Source organism: Beta vulgaris, chromosome 4 (genome assembly GCF_026745355.1).
Source record: "Beta vulgaris subsp. vulgaris cultivar EL10 chromosome 4, EL10.2, whole genome shotgun sequence".
Taxonomy (NCBI): domain Eukaryota; kingdom Viridiplantae; phylum Streptophyta; class Magnoliopsida; order Caryophyllales; family Amaranthaceae; genus Beta; species Beta vulgaris.
Genome location: NC_079205.1, coordinates 54,116,045 through 54,135,127, shown reverse-complemented (window position 1 = coordinate 54,135,127; position 19,083 = coordinate 54,116,045). Strand labels below are relative to the sequence as shown.

Here is a 19,083-nt window from a genome sequence, read left to right as displayed (position 1 = left end):
GCAGGTGCATTAAAAAGTCTATCCAGTTTAAGAGTCTACGCTTTATAGCCAGCATCCTGCAAGAATAGAGAAGCCACATTAGTCAAGGGTCCAGATTCACACGATTAAGCCACACATTGAATTAATTATTGATACAAAACTCAGCTGCACCTTATAATGGAAGATACTGAGTTAGATGACATCTACCTGACTGCGCCTTCGATGGAAATTAAACATCCATATCATCAGAGCAGACGTAAATGAACAAGATGGCAAGACCCATGTTATACTAGTTTGGGGTGATGAAGCTGGCTTCTTTGGTAATATTGGTGTACATTGAAAAACAGTTGAACCAGAAACCTTCTACGAATAAAGGATCAAACTTCCACTATTGGAAACTTTTCCATTATCAGAGTATTCAGCCTGTACTTTTAATAGTACTGGAACATTTTTTTCCATTTTTTGTGGATAATTCTTTCCACTTGGCAATTGATGTCTGCTTTCAAAGTTCCAAAAGTTCAAAAATCACAAATATTGCTACTCTTACCTATTTGAGATAAAAACAGTAGAAGTTCAGTGTTCAGGACTGTTATAACTATAACTGGGGACCTGTACAATTCAATGACAGAAGGTTTAGTTACTGGATTATTCTGTTATTAACTCTAACTGATTTAGTGATTTTGTAGATGTTTTGTTATTGATCCTGTTGACTGTTATTATTGTAACTAGTTTGCCTATAAATAGTTACTGATTAGTTTGTAAATTTTTCATCAAAGAGATTAACAAACCTCTCTTCTCTATCTTATTCTCTCATTATTCTGAATTGTCTCTGTTCTGTTCTTCTCTACTCTCCTCTACATTCTGTTTTCTTTCTGTTTTCTCTCTATGGTTCATAACTTGAACTAATATCTGGCGGTTGAGCTTAGCTCCTGCAACATTCACCGTCATTTTCGGTAGAGCAGAGAATTACTCCATAGAACTTACGGTGCAACCTCCATAATCATGGCTAGACATGTAAAAAAAACACTGACCTGTCTGAAATTTAACACTGATCTCCAAAAAGGTAAAAAAGGATTTCAAGCAGAAAGAAGAGCAAACTAATTATAATCACCCAAGTGTGGACTCTGTCATAGTAGAGGTAGGAAATAGTACTTGCAACTGAACATCAGTCTTGTAAACTAAGTTTCTCAAACCTGATAATTGGAACACTACCTATCTTTAGTTACCACATATGCCAAATCCTGAAAAATCTTTTGTTTTTACTACAGAGGTGATGTTCCAATTTGTTGCAGTTACCACATATGTCAAACTAGTTGGAGCACTACCTATCTCTAGTTACTACATATTTTTGCAATACCAGTGTACCAACATATGTCGAACATAACATTTTTTTACTAAATATTAGTAAAAAGAATATGGTCGGGTGGGGGCTTATATGCATAGTGCGGAAGTCAAAGCGAAATGATACAACAACTGCCTCAAAGGTTTACATTCGTGATTCGTTGATCTTCACTTCCCACACAATACATAAATAGATTGAAAGCTTTTCCTTCCTAATTAGATGTAACTTTGAGTGCTGCACCAAGATAGTTTTTCTCAAAAAAAAAAATATCGAATTCAGAAAAAAAGCATTTGGGTAACAATAACAGAATATTATGGAAAAAAATTAGTCTGTTTGAAAAAAATAAATATCAAACACACTGAAGATGGTTATCTAATCTCTAGTGCTGATATAAACTACAGATCAACTATAAAAGTACCTGAATCTAGTTGTTCAATATTCATTTCGACTTCATAACAAATTCTATGAGCTTGCATATACCCTAATAGTCAATTGAACAAATCTTTTGTGTGCCATACATACAAGATGATAATCAAATAAGAAATAATAACAAAGACGTCAGGTAGTCTGCTCAACCGACACAGCTCTTCTGTGAGAAATTACACATATAACAATATAAGCACCTACGGATAACAGAAATCTTATAAGATAATACGAAGAAAATGTTTATAAATTCATCATGTAAATGACATTTGGTAAGACAAAAGCGAGAATTAGTCAGTTCCCATTGTTACTAAAAGGGTACCAAGATAACAGTCCTAAAGAAAGAGCTCTACTTGACATGAAAAACAAAGAAACTAAAAGATCAGCAAGATACTCATCCAATGTAGTACTAGATTCCATTAGGCCACCAATACGAGTATTACAGTAATAACTTAGCTTATATTAATTGATGAATTTCCGCACTTGGTCCTTTGATGAGTCACTTAAGTTAGCAGAAGACAAGAGGCGAATAAATAACGAGAAAGTGTCAGCATCACCTTTGAATCCCTTGCTAACCATAAGATCACAATAGTAAAATGCATTTGATAAGTCATTGTTGAGAATATATCCTCTGATAATTGTATTATAAGTACGATCATTAGGGGAGCAATTGTGTTCCTCCATTTTCCTCGACAATAGGATAGCTTCATCCATGAGCCCTTTCTTGCATAAACCTTTAATCATTATAGTATATGTTATCACATCAGGTTGTAGGCCCTTCAATACAAGATCTGAGAAGAATTTTGCTGCATCTACAAGTTTCCCAGCCTCACAGAAACTGTCCATTAGGATATTGTATATGACAACAGTAGGCTTGACACCATTATTCTCCATTTCTTCAAGTAATGCCACTGCCTCATCAAGTAAAGCATTTTTGCACAAGCTATCAAGCAATGAAGCATATGTGACAACATTAGGAGTAATTCCATGACCTTGCATATCCTTGAACACCTGGCGTGCAAGGGAGAGTCTATTGGCTTTGCATAGTCCATCAATAAAAGTGTTATAGGTAACATAATTAGGTGTCACCCCATTCTGAAGTATACGTTGGAATGAGTTGAGGGCCTGTCATGTTTCTGGCCTTGCAATATCCATTAATGATAGTATTAAAACTTACAATATTAGGCTCACAACCATTTTGGGCCATAAGATCAAGTAGCTTTTCCTCGCATCCTCCTCTGACCACGCAAACAATAACCATCAAGTAAAGCATTGTAAGTAATGACATTTGGAACCTCACCTCTCTCAATCATGTAGTCTAGAATAGATTGTGCTTCATCAACATTCCCATCTTTGCAAAACATGCAAAACATGTCAACAAGCATGTTGAAGGTGGTAACATCTGGCGCTATGTCACACTCCATCATCTGAGCTAGCATATCTTTAGCCTCGACCTTGGAGCCGGAGTTGTAGAGACCTCTAATTAAGGAGCCGGCGCTATGCAAAACATTTGGAACGTCAGGTATAATGCCCTCACTTTTCATGGCGGTGAACAGGTCGAGGGCCTCTTTCAACAGCCTATCCTTACAAAGACTATCAAAAATGGTGTTATATATAACAAGGTTGGTTTGCAACAACCAGAATGCATCCTCTTAAGCAAGTGAAGGGCAGCAGCATTGTCACCAATCCGACAAAGACCTTTGAAAATAGCACCATAGGTAACAATGTCGGGTTGGAAACCTAGCTTAACAATTTGATCTAGCAATTGAAGAGCTTGAGGAAACTTATCACAGTGGATATAGCCATTGATTAAGGTAGTAAAAATAACACAATCACGATCAAAGGGGTAACCAAGCTTAAGTCTTTTGGCGAGAAGAGAGAAGCCGAAATCGACACGGCCCAAATGGCAGTAACAATTGGTGAGAATACCAATAGAGTGCCTATCGGGTCGAATACCTGACAATTCAAGGTTTCTGATGAGAGAGATAATGATGGAGTGAGGTTGAAGGTGTTTCAATTTGGACATGGCAGTGAAGAGCTGATTGAAATCGATTATAGAAGGAAGAGGGCGAAAAGAGAGCATTTGATGGAAGAGAGAAAGGTGGAAATTGAGATTTGAAAACCCTAATTTGCAGTGTTCTCTAACTGATTGAAGAAACAAGTTACGATCTTGAATAACAGCATGAGTTACAATGGAGTAATAATTGCGTGAATGAAAATGAAAATGAAAAGCAGAAATAAAAGGGGAAAGGGGATAATAAGAAGAAGAAGAAGAGAGACAGCAAGGAAGAAAGGTAGTACCAATTAATGGACGACTCAACCTCATTATCGTCTTCGCCAGAAATGAAATGCAATATAATCTTCACTTCTTTTCCAGCAACTGCAGATTAAGATGAAGATGAAGATGAAGATCAATTATTTGTGGTTTCGAATATGAAAAGATTGCAGTACTGAAGAATGAGAGTAGAGAAGTGGAGTCTGAATATGGTCAAAGAGAGAATACATATGATGTGGGGCCCACAACAAATACATGGTGCGTGGCTCAACCTCCTCAGAAAATATCAACATACGATCTTCATGAGTTGCAATGGAGTTATAATTGCGTGAATGAAATTGAAATTGAAATTGAAAAGCAGAAAAGAAAGGGAAAAGGGGATAAGAAGAAGAGAGACAACAAGGGAAAAGGGGAGACTAGGAGAGATGATAAAATAGATGGGTTAGATATAAGTTTTCGTGTAGCAACTATCGTTTGTGTATGTAAATATATTATATGTGTTTTTTTCCCCTTATTTGTTGTATAAAATACGAATAATACTTTTGCATATACAAATGATATTTTTTGTATATACATAAACAATATTTGTTATACGAAAACTTGTGTTAGATACATCTATCAAACCTCAGAGAGAAAATAATGTACTTTATATCCAAAAAAGTAATGTTGTGTTACTCAAAAAAGAGAAAATTACAAATATTTCTCAATAATTTAAAGAGATAGAGAGGGAAAATAAAGAGAAAGAGGGAGAAAATTTTAAAGAGAGGAAATAATGTGCTTTATCTGTTAAAAAGCAGTGTGGTAATACTCAAGATAGAGAAGATTATGACAAAAATACAGAGAAAGAGGTTTTTTTTTTTTGGAGAGGGGGGATAGTAGGAAAAAATACAATGAAAAAAAAAATAGGATTGTTGGACAATAGTAATCAATGAAGTCGAGAAATCGGGTCTTTCAAATTTTCAAAGGTTTGTTTAGGAGAAGTTTAATAGGATTACAAACTAGAATTTCCATTATTGTTTGTTGTTATTGAATTGTGGATGATACTAGCTCTTGCCTCTTTGTTGTCTTCGTTCATATACCAATTTTTTTTCTCTCTTATCTCTTTCCTCTACTCTTCAAGTTTTTCCTTTTTTCTCTCTCTAAAATAAAGCTTCCATTTTGATGTTTAGGCGGTAATCTTATTTAAACATTCATCTGATCTTCTTCATTTTCTAAAAGTTTTATGATTTAACTTTTTTTGTAATTAGCTAGAATCCTTTAGCTGTAACTTTCTTACACTTCCTTTGTTCTGTTTCAAATGAACCATTGGGTGAAATGACACTATTTATTAATCAATTTTTACTCGAATTTTTTGCCATTATATAAAAACATAGTCAAGTGGAATCTTGTTAGATTCGTCTCGATGCATACTATCCAATTATGACTTTTTTATATTTTTTTACGTATTCACAACTAAATATATTAATGATTAAAGAAGTGCATTGGGTTGCGTGAAAAAAAGCAAACATTTCATTTAAAACAGCACGGAGGAAGTATAATTTTTTATTAGATCTAGATCATTGTTTGTAACTTGTGTAATGGACAAACTTTTAGATGAATTCAAATTTTTCACATTAATTTTGATTTGATTATTTGTGATTATTGTACCAATTTTCGTTGAGCTTTCAGTCATGGAAAAATATACAAAAGTTATAACGTCGAGATCAATGTTACTCAAAAGTGGTTTCATCAAATAATATATGGATATTTGATACTACATGGTAATTATTCAAATTACCCTAAATTGGTGCCAAGCACAAGTGAATTTGGTACCAAATGCGTGATAATAATGATGAGATTGGTAATAATTGCTCATAAGTATGGTACTAATAGAATATTGGATTGGTGTCAAATGATTTATCTTATTTTATCGAGAGGTCGATAACAATGCAACTTAGTAACAATATGCAATGGTACCAATTAGTCTTCAGGGTGAAGAAGGAACATACAGTGTACTCTTTAGGGTGATTAAGAAGTTTGGCGTTAACTTTGCAACAACACCAAGCTGATCCGTGGGTGAAACATGAAGTCTGTCCACTTTCAACTCTTAGCTTTAGAAGGACAGCGCACCACCTCCCAATCTTTCCTTGAAGGACCAGGGCAGTGGCTTCACTACCAGTGTCTCCCGTTTATTGATGCTTTCAAATAATAAGATAGATAAGTTATGAAATTGCTGTCAATTCTATCTAAATGTCAACTATTTTTCGTGCTCCACCACTCGTTTAAGTTTCTAAATTTGCCTCTGCTTGAGTCCAAGAACTCCTTATTTATTCACAATTCACATTGTATTTTCATCACCTTTTTGGAAACATACATATCCATTACATTGTAAATCTAGCAACAAGCACTACTACATCAAATAATTGAAGCATTATAACACTACTAGGTCTTGCTTAAATCTTCTGTGAAATTAAAATTTGAAAAGATAATACAAACTAGAATAAAAACAAAATAAGAGAGGCGTATATGGTGGTCTTCAAATAGAACTTATATACTATGATATCTTAACTCTGTATTTTTTGGGTATCAACAAAGGACCATCATAATAAGGTAGTCTGGCCAGAAATAACCAGAATCTCAGACTTACACCATATGGACTATCGTACATTGCACCCTCCAAACCCATATTCTGCAACTCCAACAAGCGACGATTTACCTTTAAGATCACACATTATAATTTAATGCGCACATATATAATTTCACACCGTCGAGATTCAAGGAAATCATCTACTGTCCAGAGGAGTATAGTTGCTTAAAGCAATGGAGATGATTTCAAGTTCCGTCAACTTCTGTCTTTCAGATTTTCAAGGCAACTAAGAGGAATACCGAATATCCCACCAGGAGTATGGAAACTGACATTAGAACAAATCATTAGGTGGCTTACAATAAGTATGTACACATAGAAAGTACGTACACATAGAAAGTACGTACACATAGAAAGTATTACTATAAGTATGTTCATTCAATAATGTTATATTATACTGATAGAATTTTTTGTTACTTACAGTAAGAATGACGGCTTTAACAGTACATTTGACTGTATATAATACAAATTGTAAATAACAGTATTCGAGTAGTTTTAAGTACTAAAGCAACAAAGGAGAAACAGAAGAACCAATCCATGGAATTACTGTATGATAGCGATTAGGATAATCGCTAAATTGGATAAATTGAGCTTCTTGAATCTTGACTATGTAAGTCCAGACAACGAAACTTCTCTCGACGACTCCCTGCTGGCGCTACAAGAATTTCCCTTCTGTCCCGTGAATAAGTATAAAGGTTTAGAGAAGTAATTATCTATTCTCATTGACTATAGCAAGTATATATAGAGAATCTTTAGAGTAAACCTGGGTGTACCATGAGCATGGTACACCCAAGGCTATTTTCGCCAAATGAGCAAAATGGGCAAATGAGCAAAATGAGCAAATAAGCAAATGAGCAAATTAAGCAAATGATCAAATGAGCAAATGAGTAAAATGAGCAGATGAGCAAGTATTTCTACTCATTTAAGAAAATGAGCAAACTTGGTGCAAATGAGCAGTTACGAAAACGAACTAATTACAGGTGAGCAAAAAAGAAAATGAAGAAAGAGATTAAGTGAATAGAAAAAAAAAACTAGAGCAAGTATAAGAGTTAACTAAGCAGCAATAATCATCCAACATAAATTATGTAAATGAGCACATAATCTTCAATCGTTCTAAATAAGCATAGATGCTTGACTCATTTGAACATTAGAATTCAAAATTATTGCAGAATACATTTGCTCATTCCTACAATGATAATTCAAAATCAGCACCCATAATTTTGTTCATGTCCTAATCATATTAAACAACCAAAAACATCTGGTTTATGCAAAACGAATAACTGAGGGGAAATGAGAAAAAAGACAACAACAAACCAAATGAGCAAAAACATAATCAGATCTGGGTCGTGGGTCTTCATCATCGTCGTGGATGGGTTGTGGGTCTCTTCAGTCGCCTCATCATCATCATCTCGAGTCCGCGTCATCATCATCTCATCATTCATCTCGCGAATTTCAGATCTCCATTGTTGTGTTTGGAAGAATTGGAAGGAGGAGAGAGAAAAGAATTGAAAATCAGATTTTTCTGGTGAGCAAAAATTGAGAGAAATGAGCAAGAAAGAAGAATGGGATTCAGATTTTCGCTTTTTGTCATTTATTGCCCCAAAATTACCAGCGTGCCCCTCAACTTGCAATTAATTACAGAAATGCCCCTGGGTGTACCATGAGCATGGTACACCCGGGTGTACCATGAGTGGACTCAGTATATATAGGAAATTACAAGCTAGTGTTTACAGCTAGTTACAACTATATATATAAACAACTATAATTAAGGCTAGAATAATGTAGAAGATAATTGACACAATATTGACAGAATAAGATCCATAATCTTTGCTGTATAATTATGGTTAGTTGACTAAGATCAAATCATTCCTTATTATGCCCCCTCAAAATGGGCGACCAACATGAAAGACCGATTTTGCCAACCAATGTAGTAAAAGACGCTCGTGGTAACGGCTTGGTGAGAGCATCCGCGAGCTGATCGTTTATGGAGATGTAAGCAACTCTTAGCTTACCGGCTTGAACATGTTCACGGACAAAATGATAATCCAAGCCTAGATGCTTCATCTTCGAGTGGAAAACGGGGTTAGCACTAACATACGTCACCCCCATATTGTCACAATATATAACAGGAGTTGTAGTGGTTGATAAGCCAAGCTCTTGGAACAAGTTTCGAACCCATAGAACTTCTGCTGTAGCATTTGCCACAGCCCGATACTCAGCTTCGGTGGATGACCGTGCTCGTGTTCTTTGCTTTTTAGTTGTCCATGAGATCGGATTCTTACCAAGATAAACTATGTATGCCGTAGTTGAGATGTAATCGTCTTTATCCCTAGCCCAATCCGCATCGGAGTAGGCATGTAGATGTAAAGGTGAATCTTTGTGCAATATTAACCCCATATGTGAAGTACCACTGAGATAGCGAAGTAACCGACGGAGGGCTTGCATATGATCTTCAGTAGGACGTTGCATATATTGAGCAAGTTTATTCACGGTAAAAGCAACATCGGGCCGAGTTAGGCTCAAGTATTGTAAGCTACCAATGAGACCACGATACTCGGTAGGATCTGAAAGTAATTTTCCATGTAGAGTCAAAGGCAGATGAGTTGACAAAGGGGTTGCAACAGGCTTGGCTTCTTCCATATTAGCTTTACATAAAATGTCTGCTATATACTTCTTTTGACTTAGAAAAAGTCCACTTGGATGAGGCATTACCTCCACTCCCAAGAAATAGGATAAATCACCTAAATCCTTGAGAGAAAACCGTGTAGCAAGCTTGGTGATAAATTCATCTAAAAATTTTGGAGCATTACTTGTTACAATGATATCATCTACGAGACCAACAAATATATTGTTGACCCATTTGTGTGTAAGGTAAATAAGGAGGAGTCAGATATGGTGCTTTTGAACCCCAAGAGAATCAAATGTCGTCGTAACTCTTTGTACCAAGCTCTTGGAGCTTGTTTGAGGCCATAAAGAGCCTTGTTTAACTTGCAAACATGGGTAGGTAAATTAGGATCCACATAACCGGGGGGTTGGACAGTGTATACTTCATCAGTTAAAATCCCTTGTAAGAAGGCATTGTTAATGTCGAGTTGACGAAGAGGCCAACCTTGACAAACTGCAAGAGACAAGACAAGGCAAACGGTAGCGGGTTTAACCACGGGGCTAAATGTTTCTTGGTAATCAATGCCTGGTCTTTGATTGAAACCTTTTGCAACATATCTAGCCTTGTATTGGATAATCTTACCATATTTATCCCTTTTAATTCTAAAAACCCATTTACAACCCACCACATTTTGTGAAGTATCAGATGATACAAGATCCCAAGTTTTGTTTTTAGTCAACGCCGAGATTTCATCGTCCATTGCCTTTCGCCAAACTGGACTTTTAAGGGCATGAGCAATTGTTTTGGGTTCAGTCTCTTTAACTTCAGCATTGAGGTTAAGTTTAGTAATGGGTTTTCTAATGCCATGTTGTAATCTGGTAGTCATGGTATGAGATGGGTGGTCCAAGGTAGAGGGAAGAATAGGAATTACATTTTGTGGGTCATTTTCGGTGGATGAAGTAGAAAAGGTGGGTGAATTTTCTTGAGAGTGAGCAGCGGAAGTGGGTTCTGTAGTAGGAATAGCAGAAGGGGAGGTTGGTTCCATTGGTGTAGGAAGAGGAATAGTGAAAGGACACCATTCCTCAAGGAGACTTGATATAGAGGGTGATGGTTGGTTAAGATTAGCAAACGGGAATTGTGAGTCGACAAAGTGAACATGGCGGGAAGTATATATACGACTCGTCTTAGGATCAAAGCAATAATAAGCACTTTGAGTCGGAGAGTAACCTACAAAAATACAAGGAATAGATTTTGGGTCTAATTTATGTTTAGCATAAGGTTTGAGCCATGGAAAACATAAACAACCAAAACTCCTTAATTTATGATAATTAGGTGCCTTTCCAAATAACTTAGAAAAAGGAGACTCATTTTTGAGAGTTGAGGTTGGAAGTCGATTTATCAAATATGCAGCAGTAGAGCATGCATGGGACCAAAATTCAAGAGGCATATTTGCATGAGTGAGGAGAGATAGAAATGTTTCAACTATATGCCTATGCCGTCTTTCGGAGTAGCCATTATGTTGAGGTGTATGAGGAGGAGTAGTGAGTCTAGAGATACCATCAATGGCTAAATAATCGGTTAAGGATTCATACTCTCCTCCATTATCTGAATATAAGGTGATGATAGGTAGTTGAAAATATTTTTCAACTAAAGCTTTATATCTAATAAAGACATTTTTTGTATCAGATTTTTGTTTAAGAGGATATAGCCAAATATATTTAGTGTGATGATCCACAAAAATCACGTAATATTTATAACCATCATGGGAATAAATGGGAGAAGTCCAGAGATCTGTATAAATGTATTGAAGCGGAGCAGTAGATGTAATGGTAGTAATAGAGAAAGGAAGTTGATGACTTTTATTGCAAGCACAAGAAGTACAATCTAAAGTAGAAATGCTAGGAACATGTAATTTATTTAGTGAAATAATTTGTCTGAAAACCCTATGAGAAGGGTGTCCTAGACGATGATGCCAATCAAGGGAAGATGCCTTTGTGCTTGAGAAGACTTGAGGAGGAATGGATTGAACTTCATAAATTCCCGATTTAACCGGACCCTGGAATAGAGATGCCCCCGTTTTGAGATCCTTCACAATAAAAGAGTTTGGTAAGAATTCAACGGAAGCATTATTGTCAATACAAAGCTGAGAAATAGAAATTATGTTTCGTGACATAGCAGGAACACAGAGAACATTATTTAATTTTATGGTGGAAGATAAGAAAGAGAAAGATAGAGTGCCAATATGAGAGATTTTAAGACTCGTACCATCACCAATGATGAGTTCTTCGGTTCCATCATATGGAGCATGAAGAGATAGATTTTCTAAGTCCATGGTAACATGGTGCGAGGCACCATTGTCAAGAAGCCACGGCGAGGTAGGGGCTGTCACAGTAGCCGAATGAGCCTGAGGTTTAGGTAGGTTTAAGCCTGGTTTAGCATTTTTGTAAGAAGTTGGATTTGGTGGTGCAACATTAGGAAACTGTTTGTGGAAGGAGGGACATTGGGAGACAACATGACCTTGTTCACGACACCATTGACATTTACCCAAAAAGGGACGAGGCTTGTGTGCGGTATTGACAGGAGATGGAAGAATACCTGGAGAAGGAGCAACACTATTTCGGCCATAATTACGGACTTGATATGAATGGTGTCGAGTAGTAGCAGCAAAGGCTGTAGCAGGAAGGGAGGGATCAGACCGGTTTTGGTTGATGGAGAGCTCCTTGTTGATGAGCTTTTCATGAAGTTCCTCAAACGAGATGGGAGTATCTCGTGCATTCAAAGACTCAATCACAGAACTATATGTTTCATCAAGGCCAAGAAGCACTCGATCAATCAAGTCCTCATGCTCAATTTTCTTACCCAAGGCAGCAAGTTGATCCGCACAAGCTTTAATAGCTTGCATAAATTCAGTGATTGATTTGTTTCCCTTAGTGGTCCGATTGAGTTGGTCCTTCACCTGCTTGATATGACCGCGGCTAGGTAAAGCGTAAGTTTTAGCCAAAATTTCCCACAGATCTTTGGAGGTCTTAGCCTCAGAAACGAGAGGAACAAGAGTTTGTGAAAGTGTGCCGACGAGCGCACCGAATAACAATTTATCTTGCCTGATCCAGAATATGAAATCAGGATTAGAACTTTCAACATCACTGGTTGTAGTGACAGGAGATGGACAAGCCAAAGAACCATCCACAAACTTGTATAGGTCATGGCCTATTAGGATGGCTTCAACTTGCATTTTCCATGATAAATAGTTGGTGGGGGTGAGCTTGATGGTGTTATTAATGTTGATGAAGGTAAAAGGCTTGGAAGGGTCTGTACCATTAGGAATCTGGTAAGAGGGAATAGAGTTGACCATTGTCGAGAGAGAGAGAAAAAGATAAGAAAAGATAATTTTGATAGGATCAAAGCTCTGATACCATATAAAGGTTTAGAGAAGTAATTATCTATTCTCATTGACTATAGCAAGTATATATAGGAAATTACAAGCTAGTGTTTACAGCTAGTTACAACTATATATATAAACAACTATAATTAAGGCTAGAATAATGTAGAAGATAATTGACACAATATTGACAGAATAAGATCCATAATCTTTGCTGTATAATTATGGTTAGTTGACTAAGATCAAATCATTCCTTATTAATAAGCACAGGGCATCATTTGGATATTCTTATAGTGAAACAATAATATAGTCCATGATTGTTTTACACCGAATTCTTTCATAACCCATATCTCTCCCGTATATGTTATCAAATGCAAACATCCCCTTAAATCAATTAACTTCAATCCATATAACTCATATAGTGCAACTTCATGATTGAAACTTTTCGCTTCCAAGATCAAACACTATTATAGAATTTGACCTAGTTATCCAATTCAATGCATTATTAGAATGAATCATAGTAAATTTTTCAGTTAGTGGATGAGGATAATCACGCTCACACACGTTGCTAATTGTTAGTTTCCATGAATTGCTCTTCAAGCTGTAAAGTCTTATGGAAGCCTCTTCAGGTAACAAGCATAAAATCTTATATAATCATGACTCGTGCTATCATCGTCCATTATCATATTTTGTAAGCTTTTCTATAATTCTTCCATGGTAGAGTAGAGACTAGCTAAAAGTTGTTATAGTTTTACACATTGGTATTATGGTTTTCTCTTTATAGTCGTTTTCACTTCTTTCTTCTTGTATGTATATTTATGCAACTACCTCCGTTTGCAAGTGGGATTTGGATATGAGTAGCAGGTGATAGCCTAGTGGTATTGGCATCACCTCCGATCCCAGAAGTCAAGGGATCAAGTCTCACCCTTGCAAGGAGGGATCCTCAATTTCCCCCATTCCTTGCAAGGGACTTCATCTTACCTTTTAAAAAAAAGTGGGATTTGAATATGTTATGTATATCTAAAACCGAATTTGAATAAGAGTATAATTTGTTGAGATAATGAGAGGTAGATATTATGACCTATGGCTCAATTATTAGATAGCTTTATTGAAAATAAAACTCTGTTTTTGTTTATCCTAAACTCTATTTATTTTTTATTACTATTTGTAATATTATATATTTTTAATTTAAACATAATTTATAACATGATCCACTTAGTGGTAATAATCTTTAAATCTAATAATAATAATTTATACTAATATATTAAAAGTCATCCCACAACAAGATTATATGTATTCCACATGTAATAAAAAAAATTGTAAATGATTTGATCGCATGACTTCAAGTCATGGTATTAAAGTCTTAATTAACTACTAAACCAAATAATATTTGGTGTTATAGTTTTGAAATAAAATACTTCCTCCGTTTTTTATTAGATGTTACACTTTTCAAATCACGGACTCCTAGGTAATTTTTGGAGAGGAGAGAGATAGAGAGAATGAAAAACAAAAGGGTCCCATGTGAACATGTGATAGGAGAGAGATAGAGAGAAGTTATTACCCAAAATAAAAGTGTAACATCTAATTTAAAACTTTCTAAAATAGAAAGTGTAACATCTAAAAAAAACAGAGGAAGTATTAATATATGAAAATTATCGTTATCCGAGGCATTGCCCATGCCTAAAAACTAGTTCGATACTCAAAAAATGCATTTTTTGTGTCTGTATCACAATTCAAATTAATTATATTCAGAAATTATAGTTATGACTATTGTAAAGAGAAACTCACAATTATAACACTTATGAATAGGATTATGGAAGAACTTTAATACTTTATGCTCGATGCCAGATGGTTGTTTTTATTTACTTATTTATTTCAATTGGTTTGTTTTCGTTGTCAATCAACTCCCTAGTTGTGGTTACACTGCCATATTATATCGTTAATCAATGAGTTCTAATAACATGTATTCATATAATCATAATAATTGAAGCTTTAAATAACTAATCCGATAACATAATCATAACAAGTCAACGACACAATATATTTCTTGTTTAAATTGTTCAAATCAGTAACAAATTCTTCATTAATTTGAATTCTGACCAATAAAGACTATCAATTATTGCATAATTTGACGTATCAATTCTAACCAAACTCCAGTATAATCTGGTCCAAATTAGTTCGGTTGAAGCAATAGATAAAGTTTAGCTCGGATTAGATTTGGACTCCAACTCCCAAAAACCAAATTCTTTTCAACTTGACTTCAACTCAACCTTTTGGACTCTAAAATTTCAGTTTGAAGTCTAATAGGATGAGGTATTTGTGCGGCGCTTTTGGGGGTGCTACTTTGTAAAGTTGACATTGATACTTGAAAATTTCGAACAAAATCCTTAAAAAAGCACATAAAATATCACTTTTCGACGATTATACGCTATTTCTATAGGAGTCATCTTTCGATTATATATATAAATATATTTGTTCAATATTTTAATGCCATTATTCAAATTCCGTGTCAATATTTCTTTACCTTAGTCCATGTCATTTTGAAGTCCCAGTGTACGTACTATTTTAAACTTCAATACCATTTTTTAATGTGTTATGTTCTCAAGCATTTTGTACCATTTTTTTTAGAAGTTTAGTCACTAATACCATTAGGTATTTACATTTTCCCATATATTCTGACTTCAGTACACTAGTATCACAGACTCACAGTTCAGTTACTAAACAAGATCCTCATTGTTCAACATACTGGAGAGTAAAACGTTAAAGCTGATCACAAACTCATAGGGTTGCTCTGTAGGAGTGCAACTACACTCAATTACATATTTTGTTACAGAATTTTATCATAGTTTTGGCACCTTAATGGATAGCAAAATCATATTTTCGTTAATACACATATAGTCACACACTTTAATCTACCATAAAGAACTAGATTGGTGATCATGAGCCCTTTTTGCATTATTGGCTCGTGAGCTGTTCGAGCTTGACTTGTAATTTTATGAGCCAAAGAGATTAACTTGAGAGGCTCGTGAGCAAGCTTATATTTTTTTTAAAATAATGGTTATGGTCGTTTTAACTTTTAACATATTATAACATCGAACTACATAGTATAAATAGTATAGATTTTATATAAAAATAATCTAAACAGTAAAATATTAGCAAAGACTTTAGAACTAGGAACATCATAACCTACAAAGAATAACTCAAACAATGCTAAAGAACACAAAATAGAGAAAATCCAATTATGCGTCGATCTAAATCGGGTATCTATTTGACAAAACGACTTTTTTTTTTGGTGAACAATGGTAACTAGATAGATTAGCAAGTCATGGCAAAAAGCCTATTACAATCATCCGAAATAATATCCTGGCAATAATTAGGGGGGTGGGAAAAATACCTAATTATATTCAAGGTAAGGCGACTTTTTAGTTTCTACATAAACACTGACGGCCTGTTTGGTAGTTGGTCATAAATGGTGGTAATGGGAATGAATTTGTGTGTAAATTTGTGAAAAATATCATTGTTCATTACCATGGTAATGCTAATTTATCCTAAAGTGTCCACTTTTCTTCTTGAATTTTCATTCCCATCCAATACCACCTTGTAGGGTGGTAATGATTGGTAATGAAAATTGCTTCCCCTTGGAGACAAAAACACAAGTTTAGGGGTGAGATTGCTTAGCTTGTCCATGGAGAAAAAATGTCTTTCCATGGAGATTTTAAGGGTGTTTTCCTAATAAAATTACACTTAAAATTCATTCTCATTACCGCAATTTATTAACGACTACCAAACGGGCCGTGATGTGTTAAATAAATGGTACTTGTAGTATACTTCTTCTTGGACGTACTGTTGGCTTGTTATCCAAGTAAAGTTGAATATGATGTTGAGACTCAAGTTGATTATCTCTTTTGAATTTATCCAACAATCCAGAGAAATTCATGGTTCATTTAAATCGATAGCCTCTCGAGTTTGATTATCATTCGGTTCCATGTACTATTTAAAAGATGTGGTAATTAAGCTTTGATCATTATTATCAATGCTAACCATGCTGTAAATTATAATTAGAATGGAATTTTGGCACAAAGTAATTAATTAAAAGATGTGGTAAAAAGCTATCTTAATAGAAAAAGATGTACAAAACTACTTAATAAAACGTTTTGAGTCCTTTCAAAAAAAAAAAAAAAAAAAAAACCTTTTGAGTTGTGAAGTACTCTGTACTATGTACTCCTTCCATTTCATACTATTAGGCATGCAAGTATTCAAGGTGGAATTTTGACGGTTAATTAATCTCAGTTCATGTCAATATAAATTTTACTTGCCATATCTAGATATTTATGGTTAAAGTAAATTTTGTATAAAAGTCTTATATATTAATACGAAGGGAGTATTACCTTAGATGGAATATGAAGGTTGACCAATTTTCTACTGTTGATACTCCCACCGTCCCATATGTGTGTCACATGCACCTCTTTTCCCCTCATTTCCATTCGATTATACTGAATTCTTCTTCCATGCAGTAGGCTAGGGGAGTTGATGTAGGGATATTAATGAGGGGTTCAAGAAATACAACGAAGAAAAGAAAGAGAGAAAGAGTTTCAGCAAAATGGGATGGAAAGAGGGGATACAATTACCGCGAGCAAACATAAAAGATATTAATGACATGATGAGGAACACATTTTTGATATGCTAATAATACTTGTACTTACTATGCTATTCTACCCAAGGAAAAATATGGGTTGTCCAAGTTAGTGGAACAAATATGCAGGGGCCACATCATAAAAATAGTCAGCCCCCACATTTTAATATAAGATAGTGTTCTGCAAACCTTAAACGTTATACTTTGTAGTTTTTTAGAACATTTTATAACCACATAGTTTTTTCATGAAAAGTCGATTTTATTAGCTAGTTTCACAAAACTCCCCAATTAGAAAGATAGGAGAGTAAAATTTAATTATTAGTGACCCTTTCTGGAGCATTTGGTTTTGAGAATCCCTCTATATCACCTTACATGACATGATCTTATTTCTTAGCCACTCTTTTAGCAATAGAGAGAAAGGTAACAATGACATGATAATATTCTCGGCTATGTTGTTTTACAATAGTATTAATTCATTCTTTATATAGAGGAGTCAAATTTTGGGAGGGAAAAAGCTGAGAGATGATGCAAGTGCGCTCCATTAAGTTCTGACTTCTGATGTTTCGTCAATCACTAATGTTACTAAATAAGAGCTTGTTGTTTTTAAAATTTTATTAGGTTGCATTTGAATATCCATATTTTTAATTCAAATAGTTCAATTCAAATTCAGAATTTCAATTTTCGGAATTCAATTTCAAATCGAGTGTTTGGGAACTTAATAATTTCAAATTGGAATTTCAAATTCTAACAAGATGTTTGAGAATACATAAAATTTCAAATATTGAATTTAGGACAAAAACCAATTTGAAATCCAATCTAAAAATACTAACTTGAACAAACTACTAACTACTAGTTAGTAATATCAATCAAGAATTCTACCAAACTTATTAAATCAAAACATCAACAATTATTATCAAGAATGAATGAAAGAAAAAATTGATAAACAAGTAGTGCAAAAAATCTTATTCTATGAATCAACAAGAGACTTTGAATTTGTAAATTAAAAACCCTAATTACAAGAAAAACTCATTTTGAGTTATAAACGAAAATTCTGCAAATTATAAACCCAAGTCCCTAATAACCACAAAAAAATTGCATTCTAATCATAAAAAGTATTAGTAAATGATTAGAAACAAATATATCTCTATTATATAAGGCAACACATGGAGGACACCAAAAAATTGAAAAAGGAATAAAAGAAAAAAAAATAGGGGGATAATTAACTAATTAATTTGAATGAAAAAAGGGGGGAAAGTTAGATATTTAAATTGTACATCAGTTTTTTGAGAAAACAAAATTGTATAGACAGTTTTCTATCCAATTAAATTTATTTTCTACTTCATATATTATCACACGTTATCGCACGCATTGCGTGCAGTGCAGGTAAGGCTAGTCTCTATTCTATATGGGAAGAGGGGTAGGACACCAAAATATTAGAAATCCCATTTTACCCTCATTACATTTCTATTCTAACTACTTACTTTAATTAAAAAAATAAAAAATTTAAACATAAAAAAAAACTACCTAACTAATTTAAAAAATAAAAAAGACATTACAAAAAAAAAACATCAACCATTCAAATATCCATAATTTATTCGATATAATTAACAGTTAATTTAATTTTCTATATTTCCTAAAAAAAATTAATTTTCTACGTATTTCGCACGCATCGCGTGCATATAAAAACTAGTATATATCATGAAAATGAATCCATCCGTGAAAAATAGCACAGAAATATATAGCAAAAAATGAAAATTAAACAGAAAAAACAAAAAAAATATCAAAGAGAGAAATTGGAAGAATCAAAGTGAAAAAGAAAAGCAT

The 19,083-nt window shown here is 34.3% G+C and overlaps 2 protein-coding genes across 2 annotated transcripts; both read right to left on the bottom strand.

Moving 5' to 3' along the window:
• Positions 1–1,970: 1,970 nt before the first annotated feature.
• Positions 1,971–2,954, bottom strand: LOC130591292 (putative pentatricopeptide repeat-containing protein At1g12700, mitochondrial). Its single transcript, XM_057394374.1, has one exon. The coding sequence runs from the start codon at positions 2,741–2,743 to the stop codon at positions 2,207–2,209; it is 537 nt and encodes a 178-aa protein (XP_057250357.1). The 5' UTR covers positions 2,744–2,954; the 3' UTR covers positions 1,971–2,206.
• Positions 2,955–3,314: 360 nt separating this feature from the next.
• LOC125496296 (pentatricopeptide repeat-containing protein At1g06580-like) lies at positions 3,315–4,495 on the bottom strand. The gene is made up of 2 exons (XM_057394137.1): positions 4,046–4,495; positions 3,315–3,889 (listed from the first exon to the last, which is right to left on the bottom strand). The coding sequence occupies exons 1-2, from the start codon at positions 4,068–4,070 to the stop codon at positions 3,315–3,317; spliced, it is 600 nt and encodes a 199-aa protein (XP_057250120.1). The 5' UTR covers positions 4,071–4,495.
• Between the last annotated feature and the right edge of the window lie 14,588 nt (positions 4,496–19,083).

Bases quoted from the DNA above. Each gene is read 5' to 3' on its own strand.
- LOC130591292 (XM_057394374.1), bottom strand. From the start codon at position 2,743: ATGCAAGGTCATGGAATTACTCCTAATGTTGTCACATATGCTTCATTG.
- LOC125496296 (XM_057394137.1), bottom strand. From the start codon at position 4,070: ATGAGGTTGAGTCGTCCATTAATTG. The intron at 3,890-4,045 runs GTACTACCTTTC...TTCTTCAATCAG, and splicing joins GTTGAGTCGTCCATTAATTG to TTAGAGAACACTGCAAATTA.